The sequence below is a fragment of the Doryrhamphus excisus genome, linkage group LG20, assembly GCF_037039965.1.
Source record: "Doryrhamphus excisus strain RoL-2023G ecotype Guam linkage group LG20, RoL_Dexc_Guam_v1.1, whole genome shotgun sequence".
NCBI classification, from domain to species: domain Eukaryota; kingdom Metazoa; phylum Chordata; class Actinopteri; order Syngnathiformes; family Syngnathidae; genus Doryrhamphus; species Doryrhamphus excisus.
In genome coordinates this window covers 12,301,442-12,323,505 of record NC_136376.1, presented here as the reverse complement: position 1 = coordinate 12,323,505, position 22,064 = coordinate 12,301,442, and the positions used below count along the sequence as shown (strand labels likewise).

Here is a 22,064-nt window from a genome sequence, read left to right as displayed (position 1 = left end):
ACAGGAAGAATGGAGATATTTTATGTACTGTATTGTAAATCCAACAGTTATTTGACAAAAGACACGCTGCAGGCAAATGTACCTCAGCGATGTCATCTTTCAGCTTGTTGTACTTCTCGATGTCAAAGCGTGTCCTTTTCACTCCCTTGTGGAGGAAGAGCAGAAACTGACGATCTCTGGCATCAGGGTACACGTACTCCTGCAGGTTAGAAAGGGAAGCAACAATTTATGAAGCCTTCTTTGGCAGATCAGATTATGGATTTATGAATTACTTATAATGAATCAAAGGTCAGGATTTTAAATAGCTAAAACCAGTAAAACTAGGATTCTGTAATGTGTTTTCAGCATGCATGCCTTTTGTGTATGATCTCACAAGAATGTGGTAGAATTTCAAAAATATATGTCATAATTATTCATCTTACAATTGTTAAGTAAGATCTATTTGTTTTTTTATATCAGATAGATACATTAATAATTCCTTTGGGGAAAGTGTGGTATTTTTCCATAGCTCACATAATCAAACATATATAAAGAGGTACGTATGAAAAAGTTTGGGCACCCCTGATAATTTTCAAGATTTTTGACTATGGCCTACTATTAGTCAAAATATATTGGAAGACAAGTTCCATGAAATATTCTGGTCATTAGGCAGGTCATTGATTATTATATTACATTACCGTCACACTGCATGAAGTCAGCCATGGCCTCTCTGACAAGATGGGCTGGAAAAAAAGTTCTCTTCCCATTCCGTCTGGAATGTTTTGACTTCTTACTTACTTACTTACTACTTAGGGGAAATTCACATTTTGCAGTAGGGTCTGGAACTAATTGAACGTGGTAAATGAAGGACTAAAGTACATGTTATGTCAGTTTTACTTCTGTATCACTATTTATTCTCCTTCTTGGGAGTCGACCTCCTTTGTAAATGAACCACAGCCTATGCACGATGGAAGTGATAGGAGTCTGGCTGGGAGAATACGGTTGGGGAATCATGCCTTATTCCAAGCATGGACAACAACACATCAGCGCAAACAAGAGAATGGGGCCGAATAACACATCTGCCATTTTGTGTAGTAGGTTGCATTAGCCTGATGTACATTACTGTTTAACCCCTTATTGTTATTTGATGTGTATGAGTGAAATTTAACTACTAACTTTTATGTTTATTATATATTTCACCTGCGTGTGAATTTCAATCAGGCCCAGAGGTGTCGACAGTATCTCGGCTGTTCTAGTTTCATATTCATCAGTCCATTGTGGTTAGTGTGCTGCTTGCTAATGGTGCAGCAAGGTGGAACAGGAGTGGAACTGGTCGGTAAAAAGGTTTTTAGAGGAGGAACCAAAGGGAGGTCATTCTTCCAAATGATGTTGTGGTGATGCTGGTGGAGCCCACAGAGAAAGACCATCCAAAATAGAAAGTAATTGGGGTGACTGCAAAGGCCAAATATGATTTACATCATTTTCCTGCTCATCAAATCATTCAGTGACCCCTTTCGTACTCTGAATGAGCCATCCTTGCCTTTCCATTTCAAGACCGTGTCTCCCCTTTTCCTGAATTTATATCAATGTAAATTCTCTTACCTGGCGTGTGAGCACAAAATAGGCATACATGGCCATGGCTGTGCCGTATGTGATGAAGTAGGTGACGGGCTCCATGATATCCCAGGAGTACTCCCACCAAGTCAGTCTGGCCAAGATGCCGAACTGGGTGGCCATGTATGCCATGCCGCCCCACAGCACCCAAGTGGTACGCCGCTCCGCCTTCCTACTCAGTTCTTGCTTTACCTACACATGAAGCAAACAGGAGGAGGAAGTCATTCAGCAAATAACATGGCACAACATTTTGTGAGAATTCAAGTGAAGTCAATATACTTCCATCAAAAACATTTTAAGGACAAAGCAGCTCCTACTTGGGGCTAAGTTTCATTCGACACCACTTTAGAGCCTTTAAGGCAAAACAATGAGGCTCATTAATCAGCTCATTTGTAAAGGCATTTTAAACAGAAGACAATTAAAATATGCCTCCCTAGAAAAAAAGGATTATAAATAAAGCAACCGTGATTTCAAACAATATTGATTTAGAAACCAATACATTGAAAGGTAAGTAATACACTTTTAAGTTCATACATTCTTTGTGATACAACACTATTGGTAAAACACATTGCCTTCCAAAAGTACTGGAAGAGAGCCCAAGTCCTTGCAAACATTATAAAAATATCACTCAAACACCTACTGTATGCATGTTTTATGAAAAACCTTCATAAAAATCACATTTTCAATATCAGTGATTGGACATAATGTATATAATATAATACAACTGACCTTCTCTAGAGGGCGGAGCTGAGAGTTGAGGTCTTCCAGTCGTCCAATCAGCTCACGCTCTTTGCTGAGTTGGTGCTCCTCAATGCGCAGGGTGGTGTAGAGCTGCTGCACCAGGAACTTAACATCATTCAGCCTTTCTGTCTCTTCATGAGGCAGCAACTCTGAGCAAAAGACAAATGTCCATCCATGTTAGACATAAAGTAGAATACCCCAGTGACGGACTCCCCTCACCTCTCCTTGGTGGCCTCACAAGATGCGTGGTGTCGTTGATGACGAGCTTGAAATCATCCAATAAGAGGATGTCTATGCCTGTGGAGGAGGCAACCCTGGCTCCGTCTGCACAAAAAAAAGACAAATGGTGTAAAAGTGGAGCGATGGGATCCATGCCGGTTAACCACTCCACATACACCCTCCAGCTCTCTTGACCATCGGCCTCGTTTCACAGCGATTATCACAAGAGGGGAAAGCAGAAGCACTTGCACGCTGAAAGAAAAATTCAGAGTGCAGATTGTTCTAGTATAATGAGGCACTGGAGCGGAGTGAGCGCGCTTGAACACATACAATGAGATTATACATTCTGATGTGAAGCTGCAGCGGCAGGAACACTTAACAGCATCAGAATACACTTGGAAGGGCATGGACAGTATGTATGTAATCTACTAGAGGAGATGGACACAATGTGTGCGTGTGTACCTGTGGAGTAAATGGCTACCCGATCGATGCCTCTGTCCTCTGCTTGGAGTTGTTGGAGGAAAACTCCCACGCAGTCACTGAGAGGCTTGAGAGTGAACTGACAGCGTTCTCGCCTGGACGGCAAACTGACTGAGATGACTGGCAGGCCATTCTGATACACCACGGTCACCTCTGTGAGGGAGGACAAAGTCCGACAAATAATAACAAGATTATTATCGTTATTATCAATGTTATTATTAACCCACATTGTTAAATGGGGGTTAAGAGCCTGCAGAGGGCAACACCGCAGCAGCTGTACAGTCCATGTGACTTAACTAAGCAGGGGTTTCCAAAGCGTGGGCTGGGGGCCATTTGTGGCGGCCAGTTGGCCCTCCAGATGAATAACATTTTTTAAAAAAAAAACATCAGCAAAAAAACTGAGCAAAATAAAAAACCCACACAATATAAAGAGAAAAGGCTGAAAGTGAAACACTCCGCCATTTTAGTAAGCCTGGAACAATGTGCCTTAGCCATAAAAATGTATTATACAGACGGTGCTGGTTTGACAGACAGAGGGAGGTCCGACGTTTTTACAACTTTGGACTTGACCAAGAACTCTGGATGAGTTAAAACAGAGTTTTCAGGACGAAATTCACAGTATCCCAGCTGAGATGTTTCAGCGGTCAATGAGGGACCGCAACAGCAGATTTCAAGAACACATTCATACAGGACAATGCCAGCTACAGGAAGTAATAAAAAAATAAAAAGTTTATTGGATTGCTGACGCATTGCTATGAATTCGGATTGGACTATTGATCGATGATTTTGGCATTATTATTATGACATAACAATTATGTGCCGCTTTTTCCACACTGCCTGTAGTATAATTTAATGTGTGCAATGGATGGTACCCATTGCATTGCTGACTTCAAGCATACTGAACTTTATGTGTTTAAGAGTAAACATACAGCTACTTTCACTTTGATGAAAAACGGTGCTACTATGGGCTTTGGAAGACTCTCCTGCTGCTGTTTTTTGCTCTCTAAAACTAGAACACCAAGATCCGACCTCTAGCAGGCGAGACAACTTTGACAGACATGTCGTTATTTTGGAAGAGTGGTGTGAGAATGTTGGCATAGCTAGGACATTGTCATTGCATTTGACTGAGCTTCACTGAAAGCGTCCCTGTTATAGACGCCTGCGTTGTGCTACGTAACTACACTTGTGGAGGCAATTAAACAAGGACAATTTGCCAGACACACAATTGTTGTAGCAATAATAGTGTCACAGCCGATGGAGTTCTGCCTTGACTGATAAAATGAAGTACATTTCACAGCATGGTAGTGATAATCAACAACTGTTATGTTTTAATAAAGAACATGCTTACATTTCAAATTGTTACAATGTTGTATGCTCGAGTTAAATGATGCCAAAGCGTCAGATAATGAGGTTTGTACATTTGGAAGTGAGCCCTGAAAGAGATATTGAATGGCTCTGTATGCTCAGTTTGATAGTTTTACGCCACGATCAATGAATTGTATATTGTATGTCCTTAATGTATTATGTGTGTGACTGTCTTAGAAGTTAATTTAGGTATACTTTATTTAGGCCAGGGGTACTTCAATTAAAATTGAGTAAGGTCCATTTTTTTCACATTGCAAATGTCCAAACCTTCTTTTAACAGACTAGCTCATATGAATATCAAATGTAATGAAATGCTGCACATCACCCTGCAACACACCTGAGTTGCATTTAAAGGAAAACAGGACTCCATTTCAAATAAATAAAACAGCTTAACTGTACAAACAATGAATGAACACAAGAGTCTTATTTTTAAGTGAAATAAAACGGCAAGGGTTTCTCTGAAACAATAATAGCTGTATAGAAAATGGATGGATGGACTTTGGATTTTTCATACTGGCTCTAAGTGCAGTTATTTTCTGTGGTCTTGCATCGACTTGGGTGGATACTTCCCCTGGTATGATGTGAGTTTTGTCAGGTTGTCGCGAGCATAATAATATGATTATTCCTTCATTCATTTTCTACCGCTTATCCTCACGAGGGTCGCAGGGGTGCTAGAGGCTATCCCAGCTGTCTTCGGGCGAGAGGCGGGGTACACCCTGCACTGGTCGCCAGCTAGTCACAGGGCACATATACAAACTCCACCCGAGGGTGGAATCGATCTCGGGTGTCCGAGCTGTGTTGCTTGCATGCTAACCACTTGGTCGCCGTGCAGCCAATAATATGATTATTTTTCCCATATTTCCCACAAAATATGGGAAATGGCTATTGATGGCTGATTTAGGTCTAAGATTGGACTTGACATCACATCACAGTAACCCAAAGAACACCTTTATAGTGGTAATCAAAAACATGTTGCTCTCATGTTTACATGGCCATGAGAAAAGTTGCTGTAAAGCAGGGGTGGGCAAATACTTTCACTCGTGGGCCGCATTGAGGAAACAAAATTGTCCGGGGGGGCCAGAACATATATATATATATATATATATATATATATATATATATATATATATATTTAACACACACACTATTTTATACTTATAATTTTCCTTGAATTTTTTTTTGTCTAATTTTATCTGTGAGTGTTATATACTATCAGCTGTATGTTTTCATGTCCCTTTTTTCAGGAGCACTTTAAACATCACACCACATCTAACTACGTCATTTAATTTGACAGTTTTGTTGTTTTTTTACTAAATAAGACTTGCAAGTCATGTTGCCAGTTTGTATGTTAAAAGTTGAAATACTTAGAAAGCAACTGGCGGGCCGGATTCAAACGCTTGGTGGGCCGCATGTGGCCCCCGGGCCGTAGTTTGCCCACCCCTGCTGTAAAGGAAATGGAACCGTATCAAGTGATCAGTTACATGGAGTGCACATGAAAAAGTTGACTTTCATCAAAATAAGCCCACTTTATACGGTGCCAAGCCTCGAAGATCCATACAATACAATATTGCTGACCTTTCCCTCTCAGATCAGTAATGTCAATTCACTGAAGCCAGCGATTGATGTTTTGTATTCCCATGGACACGCTTAGAGCTCTAAATGATACCCGCGTGATAAGTCTGACAACTTCAAGAATATACAATTTATTCACAACAAAATTTCATTGCGGCAAAATGAGATCTATGGAAAGATCATCCAATACCACGTCAGGGTTGGATGGTGATGGTAACATTACTGGCCTGTAACTGGAACCTGCCAGCACCACTCACATCATGAGTGGGCCCTAATGGCAGGGCAATGCATCCAAAGTGAGGAGGTAATCCAAACTGCAGTGCTGCTGCGATACCCACAGCAACCTCATCCTCCTCCTCAGGACCACTGCAGTGAATCAGCACATCATCATCTGGCACAGGCGGCACCAGCCGGGCCAAACTATTCTGGATAGCCACCAAATACACAGAGACACACGATTTTCATTTCTCAACCGCCTCTGAGCGTCTCTACACTTCTCCTTACTCCCTTTATCGTATCTCCAATCTCACAATCCCGCAGCTATTAAAGCTGACTAAGTTCAAATCAGCAACTCTTCACCTTCTAACTTTTCATGACTCCCACCTGTCCCTGGTGTCAGTCCTCACACAGACAAGCAGATGCACCCCTGAGAGATTTTCTATAAAGACAGCTAGCTTCGACACCAGGCTCTGCTGTGGGTTTAAAGCACAATTTGTTCCAGACAGGATCAGAGGTGAGGTGAGGGGTTTCCTCCAAAAAGGGAACCTGAGATCGGTAGATTGGCACACGAATTGAGAGGAAGTGAGAACTTACCCTCGGAAGCAGCGGGGGAACACAACATTCTCTGACTATGCCATGATGGGGAGCCCCTCCAAACCTGCAGGCAGGGAGACAAATTGGTCTGGTTAATTCATTAGTCATGTAGGGATAGTAAAAAAGCTGAACATGATACACACATCTGTATATATATATGAATACCAGTTTCCAGAGCAAAACACACTGCAGTGAATGGCAAAGAGGCAGCTTAGATACAGTCCATGCCTCAGTGCTCAGTGGGGAAAGGGGTGGGGGGTGCAGACAAGCAGGGGAAACCCTTGCCCCCCCCCACTTTTTATGTTGCACAGTAGAAGTGTGTGTATGCGCTGCACGTTTTAAATCACACGGCTTGTGACGCTTTCTGCAGCGCATCGATCTCGCCATTTACGCCGTTAAATGGAGCTTCCCTTTTCCTCAGTGGAGTGTGGTGATTATGAGACAAAAGAGATCCAAACAAAAATGCACAAAAAGTGGGAAACCTTTCTGATTTATGCTATGCCATGCGCAGTAGATAAATATGACACATTGTTGCTGCTCCTGATGCTACAATGAGGAGTCAAAAAGGTGCAATTTGTCATAAAGTTGTACACGCAATGCATGCAGGAAGTCTGCGTGGAGCGCAAACAGCGCATCAAGCACACAATAACTCATCCACTGAGCCTTTAGGGTGAAGTGAGAATTTGATATGACTATTGAGCTCAGCATCCAGTGCACCTCAGGAAGATTGACTTGTCTCATTGACTCGGCCAACACACACATCTACTGTATCTACTTATTCCATAATAACACAGACCAATCAAGAACATGAATGCAGGGTTCCAATCTACACTGGCAGCTCTGAGATGTCTCCAAAAGAATCCCAAGGCAAATATAGTGGATCACCTGCTGTATGTATACATACAGTGCATCCGGAAAGTATTCACAGCGCTTCATTTTTTCTACATTTTGTCATGTTACAGCCTCATTCCAAACTGAATTAAATTAATCTCTTACCTCAAAATTCTACACAAAATACTCCATTATGACAACGTGAAAAAGTTTTTTTTTGATGTTTTTTGAATTTATTAAAAATAGAACACAAAAAAAATCACATTTACATAAGTATTCACAGCCTTTGCCATGAAGCTCAAAATTGAGCTCAGGTGCATCTTTTTTCCACTGATCCTCCTTGAGATCTTTCTACAGCTTAATTGGAGTCCACCTGCAGTAAATTCAGTTGATTGGACATGATTTGGAAATATAATAACTGTCTATATAAGGTCCCACAGTTGACTGTGCATGTCAGAGCACAAACACCAAGCATGAAGTCAAAAGAACTGTCTGTAGACCTGAGACAGGATTGTCTTGAGGCACAAATCTGGGGAAGGATACAGAAACATTTCTGCTGCTTTGAAGGTCCCAATGAGCACAGATTTGTAGCCATGTGCAAAAGAATGCAAAATAATTATAAAAGATGATACCCAGTGACCAAATTCATCATGGCATTATCCGGCAGTGTAAGCATACTGGACAGAGATGAAAATCATCAAAAAGCACCTGTCAGTGACACATAGACAGGGTTTACCACCAGATGCCCATCCTGTAACCTATCTAGGTTGGGGACAGGCACTGGACATTGCCAACAGCTGGTTGTTGGGAATCAAACCTGCGTCTATTGCATGGATGACAGCAGAAAGTACGACTATGCAGTCATGACAAAGTGTTGTGTTTTGTGTTTCTAGCATGTGAGTTGTTTCAGTTCATGAATGTGATATCAGATATGAGTCATTAAAAAGGCATAACATGTAGTAGCAGTAACTGTATGTTGAGACCTGCAGTCAAGCTAAGATGCTTTTCCCGAGGATAACAAACTGTCAGTGCATGTATTTGTGTTTAGGGAGACACAAACACACACAAATTCTCAGTGTCCCGACTGAGAATGCTGATTAGTGTCTCCGTATCATGGGAGTCCAAACAATGATTAGGCTGCCGATCAGATGACAAGCTGAAAAAGGCGGATGTAAAATGGTGTAGCTCGGCTGCACACTCTGCAAAGAGCACCCATTCATCATCTTTAAGCTACACAGAAAGATTTCAGATGTGTGGCATCATGGACATACGCAAATATGACGATGACACGCATGTGCGTGTGTCCATCTGTGGCGAGAAATGTATGTGTGCTTGCAGCTGGCGTGTGTGTTTGGCCACCCGTCTGTTCACCAGCCTGCTTGTCAGCAGCAGTTGCAGAATGTCTGAGCGAAGCAAACCCAACACCACCACCACCACCAGTCCCACACTCCCACCTCCCCTCACTCCCTCAGCACGCAGCCACCGAGATGCTGCGTGAAATATTTAAGAGCGCAGCTGCAGTCAATAGCACAGCAACCTTGGAATCAATGTCATACGACTGAAAGAGTGGGAGAAAGAGACGCAGAGTACAAACAGGAGGACGGACAGATGATCTGGAAGGGAGGCAACAAGGACATGACAGAATGTGAGGATAAATGGAACAGCAGCAAGGGAGCGATGGAGATAGATGATGGCTAGAGTGAGAGTCACGAGTGCGCTTGCGTTTTCCAACCATGTGCTGCTGCGTACACTGTGGCCTGCAGCAGACACACACCCCACCCGCGTTTAAAACGTGACTTCCATGTGTGTTGGAGATGGTAGCTTGGGAGGAGGTAGGGAGGGGAAGGGGGAGGGGGAGACTGCTGATTACTGCAGTAAAGGAATCCCTCGTTTTGAATCAGGGGGTTGCCCCTCGCCTCCCCCTCCCCTCTGAATCCTGATGTGCTGGTTTCAACATCTCACTCTCCTCATCTGCACTGCGTTTTACTTTAGGCTGCATTTCACTGCGTGTACTTCCTGACTGCCTGTCAGTTATGTAAATTGGAACCTCTCTGTCGTCTAAAGGAATCAAACTAAGTCAGTGTCCACACAAAGGTAGCTATTTTGTTGCATAAATTGAGTTTTGGGCAGATGAAAACAAAGAAACTAGAAACCCCTGTTATGCTTCTTTGGCTACATTAACAATGTAATGATGTTATGTTGAAAAGCGTTAAAACAGTAAGTACATGGCTCCAATTGGTCAGACGTGCCTAAATGCATCCAATGCATATTAAAGAATTCACTTTAGTAAGGACTAGAGCAGAAATAGGCAAACTGCAGCACGAGGGCGCCATGCGTCTTAATCCGGCCCACCGGGCATTTCTAAACACCCATATATACTGCAAGGCATGCTGTGGGTAGCTCTTTGCTTACCAACCCAGCATGCCTTTAGGGCATTTGGAAATAACATATCAAAGTTACGTGTTGTGTTTAGCGCTTAGCTGTTGATCTACAGTGCATCCGGAAAGTATTCACAGGGCTTCACTTTTTCTACATTTTGTCATGTTACAGCCTCATTCCAAACTGAATTAAATTAATCTCTTACCTCAAAATTCTACACAAAATACTCCATTATGACAATGTGAAAAAGTTTTTTTTGACTTTTTTTGAATTTATTAAAAATAGAAAACAAAAAAATCACATTTACATAAGTATTCACAGCCTTTGCCATGAAGCTCAAAATTGAGCTCAGGTGCATCTTTTTTCCACTGATCATCCTTGAGATCTTTCTACAGCTTAATTGGAGTCCACCTGCAGTAAATTCAGTTGATTGGACATGATTTGGAAATATAATAACTGTCTATATAAGGTCCCACAGTAGACTGTGCATGTCAGAGCACAAACACCAAGCATGAAGTCAAAAGAACTGTCTGTAGACCTGCGAGACAGGATTGTCTTGAGGCACAAATCTGGGGAAGGATACAGAAACATTTCTGCTGCTTTGAAGGTCCCAATGAGCACAGTGGCCTCCATTATTCGTAAATGGAAGACGTTTGGAACCACCAGGACTCTTCCTAGAGCTGGCCGGCCTTCTAAACTGAGCGATCGGGGAAGAAGGGCCTTAGTCAGGGAGGTGACCAAGGCCCCGATGGTCACTCTGTCAGAGCTCCAGCGTTCCTCTGTGGAGAGAGGAGAGCCTTCCAGAAGGACAACCATCTCTGCAGCAATCCACCAATCAGGCCTGTATGGTAGAGTGGCCAGACGAAAGCCACTCCTTAGTAAAAGGAACATGGCAGCCCGTCTGGAATTTGCCAAAAAGCACCTGAATGACTCTCAGACCATGAGAAACAAAATTCTCTGGTCTGATGAGACAAAGATGGAACTCTTTGGTGTGAATGCCAGGCGCCATGTTTGGAGGAAACCAGGCACTGCTCATCACCAGGCCAATACCATCCCTACAGTGAAGCATGGTGGTGGCAGCATCATGCTGTGGGGATGTTTTTCAGCAGCAGGAACTGGCAGACTAGTCAGGATAGAAGGAAAAATGAATGCAGCAATATATAGAGATATCCTGGATGAAAACCTGCTCCAGAGCGCTCTTGACCACAGTAGACTGGTCATGTACCTTGACCATATAGACAGTAGACATTAGCACACAGCCAAGATCTCAAAAGATTGGCTTCAGAACCACTCCGTGAATGTCCTGGAGTGGCCCAGCCAGAGTCCAGACTTGAATCCGATCGAACATCTCTGGAGAGATCTGAAAATGGCTGTGCACAGACGTCTCCCATCCAACCTGATGGAGCTTGAGACTTATTGCAAAGAAGAATGGGCAAAACTGCCTAAAGATAGGTGTGCTAAACTTGTGGGATCATATTCAAAAAGACTTGAGGCTGTAATTGCTGCCAAAGGTGGATCAACAAAGTATTAAGCAAAGGCTGTGAATACTTATGTAAATGTGATTTTTTGGTTTTCTATTTTTAATAAATTCAAAACATGTCAAAAAAAACCTTTTTTCACATTGTCATAATGGAGTATTTTGTGTAGAATTTTGAGGTAAGAGATTAAATTAATACAGTTTGGAATGAGGCTGTAACATGACAAAATGTAGAAAAAGTGAAGCGCTGTGAATACTTTCCGGATGCACTGTATGTGATGGGTTAACTTGCTGTGGATGTGTTGTGTTTTTGTTTTATTGCTCTGTGAGCAAGTATGTCATTCTGCTTGATTCCACCGATATATGGACACCAACTACCCTCATGTCCTCCCTCACTACATTCATGAACCTCCTCTTTGATCTTCCTCTACGCCTCCTACCTGGCAGCATCCTTCTACCAATATATTCACTATCTCTCCTCTGGACATCCTCCAAACCATCTCAGTCTGGCCTCTCTGACTTGATCTCCAAGGCCTCTAACATGTAATGTCCCGCTGATGTACTCGTTCCTGATCCTATCCATCCTGGTCACTCCCAGTGTGAACCTCAGCATCCTCATCTCTGCTACCTCCAGTTCTGCTTCCTGTCTTTTCCTCAGTCTCTAGGCCAAACAACATGGCTAGTCTCTGTACTCATACAGTTTTGTATACCTTTGCTTTCATTTTAGCTGAAACTCTTCTACCACAAATCATGTCTGACACTTTTCCCCGCCCGTTCCATCTTGCCTTGAATCACAGTCTCCATTGTTCTGGACTGTTACTCAAAATTGGTAATCATTTATAAACACGTGAAATGTAAAATTTACAACATGTATTTATGTACTTGCATTGAGACGAACACAAGTAAAAAGTACTGCCTGCCTTGGTTAGGAACTCCACTGGGGGCTGTAACCCTCAACCCTTGCCGCAGCTGCAAGAGCTAGATTTATTATCAGTGAACAAAAGTGATTTGGCAAGGTTTTGCTACTAAAAACAATTATCATTGAATATATAGCCTATTGTCACAAATATAGACATTCATGTGTTGGATCTGATATTTTAAACCACTATTGGTAACATATGCAAGCCGGTAGTGGAGTTGACATATTTTTTGGTTGAAAAAAAGTGTAGCGGGACATTTTTATGGGCAGCTCAATCAATTACTGGCGGGTTTTTCGCCATTTGCTGGTGTTCCTTGAATGTAACAACCCCCCCCACCCAAGGTAGTGTATATTGTACAGTAAGGAGTACAGTTAGAGATCCTCCTGATAACCAATTCATCCATTTATTTGACGTCACAATATAAGTATGCAAATGAAGACACAAATTTTCCAGAATACTTCATCATTCATTCTCAATAATTTGGCAAAATTGTGATTTCAGGCAAGGAATTAATGTGTTTACACGTGTTTATTGAAATATGAACCATCATAATCCGTTTCCATATGCAATACATTCCAGCAACCATAATGAATAAACTTTATTAGCTTAATTGAACAACATAATGATATCAGTGATATCAGAGCCTCCTGCCAGTGGGGCAGACGTGCTAACCACATTCCTACGTGCTGCTCTCATAAGGTATTCCTCACACAAAATCGCTGTCAACAGAGCTACTTTTTGAGTGAAAGAAATAAAACAAAATTGGATTTGATTTCTCGCACCTTATTTGTATTCTGACTCCCACTGTACTCTCGTGTACGGACTGACAGGTTTTCTTTATTTTGGCTTAACTGAATATAAAACGACAAAGTTTAAAACATCTGTTTCCCCGCAGGGAATAAAAACCTCAGCATTTGGTGAAGTGTGTGAACGTGACACAGACACCAGTGCTGAGGAATAATGTCACTGACATAATTCCCATTTCGTGGTGCCCTTCGAGGGATGTGGAGCACCCTGTCATTTATCTACACAATGGCTGCATCCATCTATGTGCTAATATATGGTCTCAGGCAGCTACTTTGCAGATAGCGTGTTTGGTCTCCCAGTCATTCATGAAAGTATTTGTACAGTAGATTCAGCATCATGTTCCACCCAGTACATGTTAGAGAAGCACTAGGCATCACTGGAAATGGAAACTGTCCTACTATGACAGCTTTGCTGGTAAAAGTCCCAAGACAAGGACAGATTTACAGTTGAAAGGATATTAGGTCAATTTCCCAGAGGCCATGTCATTAGGTGTTCAATCATATTGTCATGACAAAAAAATGCTAGCACCACGGTCAAGGTGTAGTTCGCTGGAGGTCACAGACTGGATCCGTTCAATTTGAGATTAAAAAAACAAAAACAAAACACTGAGCATGTTTATTATATTATATTGTATTCACCAGGGGTGTTTTAACTCATCCAGGGAGGGCAACATTCTGAAAATGAAAGGATGCATCTCAGCTTCAAAAGTGTATTATTAGCATGAACTTATTACCCCTTATTAAATAAGTTTCTTAAATTGTCTTTTATATTGTGACTTTATGCTGATGTAACTTTTCCCACAACCTAATTTTCCAAAAGAGAAAAGAGGAGAGAGAGAGAAAGCGAGAGAGAGAGAGAGAGAAGAGGAAAACAAAGACGCATGCACATGTCAATTCATCAAGGCCGGCAAAATTGTTAAGTTTGTTTATATTTATTGTGCGATTAACTGACTTGATTGTGACAGGTTTAATCATGCATGTACTGCTGGTGATTGTTTCTAGTAGGAGGTCACATTTATTTGCCAGTCGATGCTTTGTTGAAGCAAACTGGTATAGCACTGTGCTAACCAACATAAGGAAATGCAATGCAAGCAGCAAAGTTTTGCATTTCTGTAGTTAATCAGTATAAAATGTACCATATTCAGGAATAGATTAAATTGTTACTACCCTTAGAATAGAGCTGTCCAAAACATGGGCAGGAGCAATTTTTGGCCAACATGCTGTATGCGGCAATCGGTGGGAAAACAACCCTGCCTTGAAGGACTAATCCATAACGGTCAATTGGTCATGAAAAAAATTCATTCATTCATTCATTTTTTACCGCTTATCCTCACGAGGGTCGCGGGAGTGCTGGAGCCTATCCCAGCTGTCTTTGGGCGAGAGGCGCGGTACACCCTGGACTGGTGGCCAGCCAATCACGGGGCACATATAGACAAACAACCATTCACACTTACATTCATACCTATGGACAATTTGGAGTCGCCAATTAACCTAGCATGTTTTTGGAATTTGGGAGGAAACCAGAGTACCCAGAGAAAACCCACGCATGCACGGGGAGAACATGCAAACTCCACACAGAGATGGCCGTGGGTGGAATTGAACCCTTGTCTCCTAGCTGTGAGGTCTGCGCGCTAACCACTCAACCGCTGTGCAGCCCATGAAAAAAATTATGAACTGATAACATTTCTAATTAATTAATTCAATTTGCAAAATGCATACTGATACCAAAGCTGGAACATTTGCTCTGTGTTTACTTACATGCAAAAATTAAGCATACAGAGGAACAAGCACTACTGACTAAGAAACATGGTGGAGGCTTAGTTACAGGATGTTCTTAGGTTGCTTTACAGCATTCAGCACGAGGTGGTTTGAATCTGTGCAGGATACAATGACATCTCAAGACCCCCCCCCCACTCAGGGTGCCTTCCAACAAAATAACCATCCCCAGTCTGAATCCTATTGAACACTGTGGGAGGAACATAAAACCTGCCATCTGGAGAAGGCTCCCTTCAAGTTTGAAACAGCTGGAGCCGTTGAGAGCCATGAGAGGTGAGCAAAAAATACCTGTCAGGTGCCGAAGTCTCCTTGAGAGTTACAGAAATGTCACAAAATATTAGTTTCTGTTTTGTCAGGGCCACTTTGATCCATTTGTTTTTCAAAATAACTGCCTGTTCAAAACCAACGTTTGATTTTCATGAGTTAATTTTCAGTAATTAAGGCACTGGTCATGGCACTAACAGTGCAAATGCCTTCCTGGTTTTTTTTAATTACTCTGGTAAATTTCACGGGTTTTACCCTTCTTAAATGGGTATATTAAAGCAGATCAGCGATTTGATCCACATCTGGAGCCCCCACCTCCTGGGATCTTGCGACCTATGCTGCAGGGGTTAAACATTGCAACTGGACACAAAATCAATCTGCAGTCTCACCTAGATTCTCCATTCTAGATAAAACAGAAACATGCCACTTGCGAGAGAGGAAAGCAAAGTGCGACAGTTATCACAGCCAAACTTATGTAGTAATGAAAAAGCTGAAAGCCATTGACAGATAATGTAATCTCCTGCCTTTTTTAATGCAACAATATAACACAGATTCACATTCTGAGCAAAGAGTTACAAAGCGCAGTATATCAGACATATGACAATACAAATCTGGTTTCCTGAGCTGACAGGCTAACTCTAACATTTAATCTTTGTTACCGTTTTTATAAATTGCCTTTCACACTGGATATGCGTTGATTAATTGATGTTAGATCATCCCTTGCATAATCCCCAGGATAATTCCCATCTGTAGATTAAACCGTTTCTATAATATTTAGGTAACAGTATGTACAGTACATGTGCCTAGGCACACCAAATTGGGGGGGGGGGGGGGGGGTAAGGCCAATTCCAAGGGCCCCCCAAAATAGGTAATTTAAAATGTGATTTGTTTTGTCTTGGGGCCCAGAATTCCTGGTGGCACCCATGCATATGCTCGCCTCACCTGGGAATCTGCTGCATTATTAAACAGCAGGCTTTCAAGGGTTAGCCCTGAAAATAGTCGGTGCTCCATTGAAGCATGTGTGGCTAATTTTCCAGGAATGCCATTTCTGTTGTCGTCTGGTTTCTTTTGAGATCAGAGCAGAGCAGAAATAAATGGCACACATAATGTTCTTTCAGTATACACTACGTATGTGATGCATATAGAAATATGGGAGTGGGTGGTCAGTCCACACAGGCACGACATGACCCTTTATGATCGCTCATTCGACAGATGGCACTTGCTGCTCGTGTCCGTGGTCATTGCATTGCAAGTCATGCAACACACGCACTCAGCCTTCAGAAATGCTACAGAGCAAGAATGAAGCAGCTCCATGCTTCTTCATTATATTCTTTAACCAGGTTTCCTCAAACCTGGCTGACTTTCAAAGACATACGGACAAGCACATGCATGCCGCACATACTTAGTATTCTGTCAGCCAGGCGCTGATCTTTGGATGATCCGGCATGCCTGCAGTCTCTACACCACAGGCACCTTGTATCCCAATCAATGCTGCTGAATAAGCACTGTTTGAGCTTTATTATGCACGCTTCACCATCTTCCCACCATTAACACTTTCTGTCCAATAATAGTTGTCCTTGATGTCCTTAATTTTGCATTACTTAAATGTAAGAATATATTTCCTGCAAAAAGATAATAAAAATACTAAATTGGAAAGAGCATTTAATTTGACTTGCCACACAATTGTATTTATCGATATTCAATATTATTTGTCAACCAACTGAGAAAGACATGTGTATACATATAACTCTATGAGCGTCCTAACTGATAGTATTAATGCTCTTCTAAGTTTGGGTACTCAGCAATCTCCAACAACATTACCAGGGCGAATGTTGTGATGAGTCAACTTAGATTGAGTTAACTGATATCTAAGAATATCCAACCATATTGTGAAATGTAGCAGTGCAGCAATTGTGAGGCTAAGGGTGAGTTTCAAAGTCATCCATGACCATGAGGTGATGGTCATGGATGACTTTGAAACTCACCCTTAGCCTCACAAGTCTTCCTCATTCAGGTCGTAGCGACACATGCCCTCCGCCAGAGTCCGGATGTCCACATAGCCTAGCACCTGGGCTCCCGACATGCGAATTAACTTCTTGGGTCTGACAAACATGACCTCTTTCCCCTTTTCCGCCAGCGCCCTGGTACAACAATGAGCAATAGATCCAAAGTACTAATTTGGCACCAGTAACGCTGTGATTATCAGAATAGTTTATTGCCATTGTCAGTGAAAATGTTTCACAAACTAGGAATTTTCTTCGCTGCAGTGGTGCAACATGAAACTAGTAAAGACTAAAAAGGCATGTGATCACAGTGTGACCACGCAGTGCAACAGTGCTGATCAGGTTGCTGATTGCGGCCAGTGGAATGTTGGTCCACCCCCTTCAATGGCTGTGCAAAGTTGCTGGATATTGGAAGGAACACGACCACATTGCCGTTTACGCCGATCGAGAACATCAACCATGAATCAATGGGTGACATTTCTGGTGACAATGCTGGCCATGCAACAACTGCGATGTTTTCAGCTTCCAGAGTTTGTGTACAAAGATTTCCAACATAGGGCCGTGCATTATCATGCTTCAACCATGAGGTGATGTCATGGATGAATGGCACAACAATGAGCAATAGATCAAAAGTACCAATTTGGCACCAGTATTAGATAATGCTGTACGTAAACGATACCCAACGCTAACCATCCACTACATTGACATCATCAAACTCTACAGTGAAAACCGGGATTCATTTGTGAACACCTCTCCAAAATGCCAGATGGTATCGAATGTGAGCATTTGCCCACTCGAACTGGTTAAAATGACAAACTGCAGTCAATTCACAACCCCGATGAGGCATGACGACATGGAGATGAGCTCCCCTGAGATGGTTACTGACAGTTTGTGCACAATTTGGTTATGCAAACCGATTGTTCTAGAACCTATCCAGGTGGCTGGTCGAAGACAATTTTGGAGGTGAAGATGTTGGGTGTGGCTGTCCTGGGCTGCTGTGGTTTCATGTGGCCTGTGATCCAGTTGGATGTACATGGTCCCTCATTTATTGCAGTTAATTGATTCCAGATCCCACCATGATAAGTACATTTCCACAAAGAGGGATTCAATATTAATAAACTGACTATTTTTACAGCTAAAGCAAAGAAAACCTGTTTATGACTTTCTAAATATGATTTTTAACATGATTAAAGCCATGTTGACATGAAATAACACCCTACAGTCACCTTTACACTCCTATTCTTTGTTTACACCAAATTGCTAATACGCAGGTTATGGGATCCTTGCAGGCTACGGGATCATTCAAAACAGTAAGAAGCTAAAAACGTACCCATTTCACACGGAATGGGAGGACAACTTTTCTCCATTCAATAATGCCATGGCCATAGTCAACCACCAAACAGTGCTCATTTATTTTTAATTTTTTGAAAAACTGCGATGAAGTGAGGAAGTGATGTTCCAACTGCATTGTAACGAGGGACGGTTGTGCTGCTTCTGTGAGCATGTTCCTGGTACTGCTTTCGGCAATCAATAAAAAGACTTTGTATAAATTATGGGCTTTGGGTCAGTCTGTTGAATGAAAATGCATTACCTCTATGTCCGAGAACAGAACACAGTGGAAGTGTCCTGTAGCAAAGAAATAAATCACATTTGGATTCTTTGGGGAGGTCTGTGATGAATGTTATTAAAACCCACATTAGTGTTAAGTTATCACCAGTTTCTCTTATCTGTGATGCTGAGGGGTGTTAGATGTCCTACTTTTCCCATTGCTTCTGCTGCTTCATCTCTCACCTCACTTTCAAAGCCTGACCTGAAGTTATTTTTAAAACACAATCTGTAGAATTTTAAATAGATGCATTCAAATTATCCGGTTCACAATTCAGATACACGGTATCAATGTCAATATCTTCAACATATTCTTAAAGATTTAGGAGACAATTATACACCAATTTAACAACAGTATGTTCCAACTCTGTTATTCGCCAACAATGTGATCACTCCAAAAGAACGGAGAGGGCACACAGTTTATATATTTTTAAAAATATGATTAATTAATAAATAACCTTAGAATACATGGGATGTCAACAAATTTCAGTCCACCATTTTTGTTCTATATCCTTCTAAGTCTTGAAATGGTGCATAAAGCTATTGCAATGAATAATAAATAATAGAACAATTAAGAACCTAATTCTATCCCTAACATAACAGTCCAGTTCAGAGATTACTTAATCAGCCGCGGGTCTTGGGATGATCATCAGCCAAGTGGGGCCCTCTGTGGAGGCATCGTGACAAATGTCGTTTTTAACTTCCCAAATGCACCGTGTACCTGAATGAGGCACAGCTGAGCTGGGTCTCGGGAGAGAACTGGCCAATCACAGAGCGAGTGAATACATAATGAGCATTTTCTTTACACACGAATATCCCTGAGTATCTGGCTCATCCCTAATTAATATTCCCTGGACGCAAGTGTGTGTTTGTGTGTCTGCGATTAACATGCGTGTAAGGGTAACTTTCAGGGCGAACTGCATCATTCCAGTTAAGGCAATGAATTCCTCCCACGGCAGCAGCTGTTATTTATGGAGCGGAGCCTGGGAATGTTACTTTTGAGGAAACATTGACAGTATTCCTCCACATGGAAGCCTCTTTCCTCTGACAGTGTGTGACCTATTCACTCATGCTCCACACAAGATCATACAACAGAAGAGTTTTGCTATCAATCAGCCTCAGTAGATGTCTGATTACATCACTTTGTGCTAAACTGAGAGGAGGAGACGCCTGGAAATCGGACTCCATGGAATTGCTGCTCTGTGCCTTCTTGACTGTGTCAGCAGCTCTCACTGAGTTTTATTTTGCTCCAGTCCACATGGACAGGGCATGGCATGCAGCTAGCTAATTACCTGACAAATACTGGGCCAGACATGGTGGAGGTAAGTGGAGGTGGCTGCATATGTTTAATTTAGCACATATTCCCGGGATATAAAGTATGGACAGAATGTGTATCACCATCATTTGCCAACAATACGATACTTTAAAAACACGCAAAGTGAGACTCCTGATGTGATAAAATTCATGACGCAATAATGATGATAAATTGACAAAGTCTCAGCAATAAAGGCCTTTCACATCGCACAAGAACCAAACTGATTTGAAGCGATGCATTGCACTTCTACCATAAATGAAGGCTCTGTCCATGTCCTGTGCTATGAACAGTCAAGTAGACTGAACCATGTGACACACAAAACTATAGAAGAAGAAAGCATGCATGCTTTCTATGACTTGTCTCGACTTATGACAAGTGGAATTACGTGTGCGTAGACAAGAAAATACCGGGGAGATGTTGACTGATATGAGTCATGACATTCAAAATATTCAGATTATGCTGGCTTGTCGTCAAAGCTCACTTGTGACGGCGATGGGTCGCTGATGTCATTGTTAAAAAAAAAAAACATGTGGATCACTCATCTATACGGAAACAAAACAGAAGACGTTTGAGATTTTCCGACTCTGGAAGCCATTTTCAAAAAACACAATTTCAGGGGACCCAGAATGCCATTTGGATGAGAGGTGAAAGGATAATGGCTAAAACTGGCTTCCGAGGGGACAGCCTCTTAATGAATGCCAGGTTTAAATTTGGACATCTTAGACAACTATGTGGAGGAATCAGATAAGCTTTCGCAACCCCAGTGCAAGTAATTTTCCAAAAAATGCAATCTATATTTCTGGAGAGCTCCGGTACCACCACATGGCTCCCACTACACATTTCCCACCCCAGTGACCAGCTGCTCCTTCCACCTGAAAGCAAGAGGTTTCAATGAGAGGACATAATGTGGAAGGAGGGTGCTTGGCTCTGGTGAAGCTTTACCTGCCAAGAGCTGGTCAGTGATTCAAAGCCTTGTGTAACATGCAAGATGACAAATAAAGAACCTGGTGATTATCTATGTTTGTTTTCTATCATGTTTTCTATTTTTCTATGTGAAATTACAGTGCTATCATAATGAAATCACCAAATCTCTATGTGGTTTTCAAATTCCCCTGAAAACGCCTGTAGCATTGCCTTGAAGTAATCACATAGAAGCAGAAGTAGTACCAACTGGCATTCCTTGTGATAATTTAGAGAATGGACCCAAAGAAGACATTTTCTGTGTTTTGAAACAAAGGAAAGGACACCAATGAGTGCAACTGATAAGAATCCAGGGCTCGACAATAACGATGTACCGATGGCCCGGGGCAAGTTAAAACAAAATTCGGGCAAGTAAATCTAATCAGTGATATTCCCGTCGGGCAAGTGCACTTTGGCATGCCATACTGCCAAGAGTTTTTTTTAAAGCGGTTCTTGTTGGGTGTTGGTAAAACACGGATTGCGTAATACCGGTGGTAATTTGCAAAGCAATCCTTGCAATGGACCAATCAGAATCGTTTATTTAGACCGGGTCCGTAATCCACAGTCCGCGTTTTACCCACACCCGTTGTTCGCGATCAACCAATCAGCGATCGTTTGACTACGAAAACATCCATCATGGCGTCGCTGCCAACATCGTCTAATTCTGAAGGAAACAGCAAAAAGTGATGAACCTCTATCGTTGCATGGTTTTTATTTCCAAGGCAGCATGAAAAACAACTTACTGGCCTGTTGCAGACTTAACTAACTAGCTGGGCGCACGGCAACCGAACTTCTCCTTTTTTCCCTCTCGTTCCTCTTCTTTGGTCCCAAAACGCCCGCTCCAAGACCGCGAGCTGAACATGACTGCCCCCCAGCGTCCATGCATGAAACTACAGCCCGGAATACAACACACACGCAACGCTACAGTATTATTTATTTTATTAT

At 42.1% G+C, this 22,064-nt stretch overlaps 1 protein-coding gene across 4 annotated transcripts in view; it reads right to left on the bottom strand.

Annotated features, from left to right (window-relative positions):
- Positions 1–22,064, bottom strand: part of mcu (mitochondrial calcium uniporter) — a 70,654-nt gene that overhangs the window by 962 nt on the left and 47,628 nt on the right. For all 4 annotated transcript variants that reach the window (XM_058058169.2, XM_058058168.2, XM_058058171.2 and 1 more), the window contains 6 exons: positions 6,784–6,847; positions 3,016–3,186; positions 2,554–2,658; positions 2,323–2,483; positions 1,582–1,785; positions 83–199 (listed from right to left, as the gene is read on the bottom strand). In XM_058058169.2, coding sequence (XP_057914152.2) covers positions 83–199; positions 1,582–1,785; positions 2,323–2,483; positions 2,554–2,658; positions 3,016–3,186; positions 6,784–6,847 — 822 coding nt within the window. The remainder of the gene's footprint in view (positions 1–82; positions 200–1,581; positions 1,786–2,322; positions 2,484–2,553; positions 2,659–3,015; positions 3,187–6,783; positions 6,848–22,064) is intronic.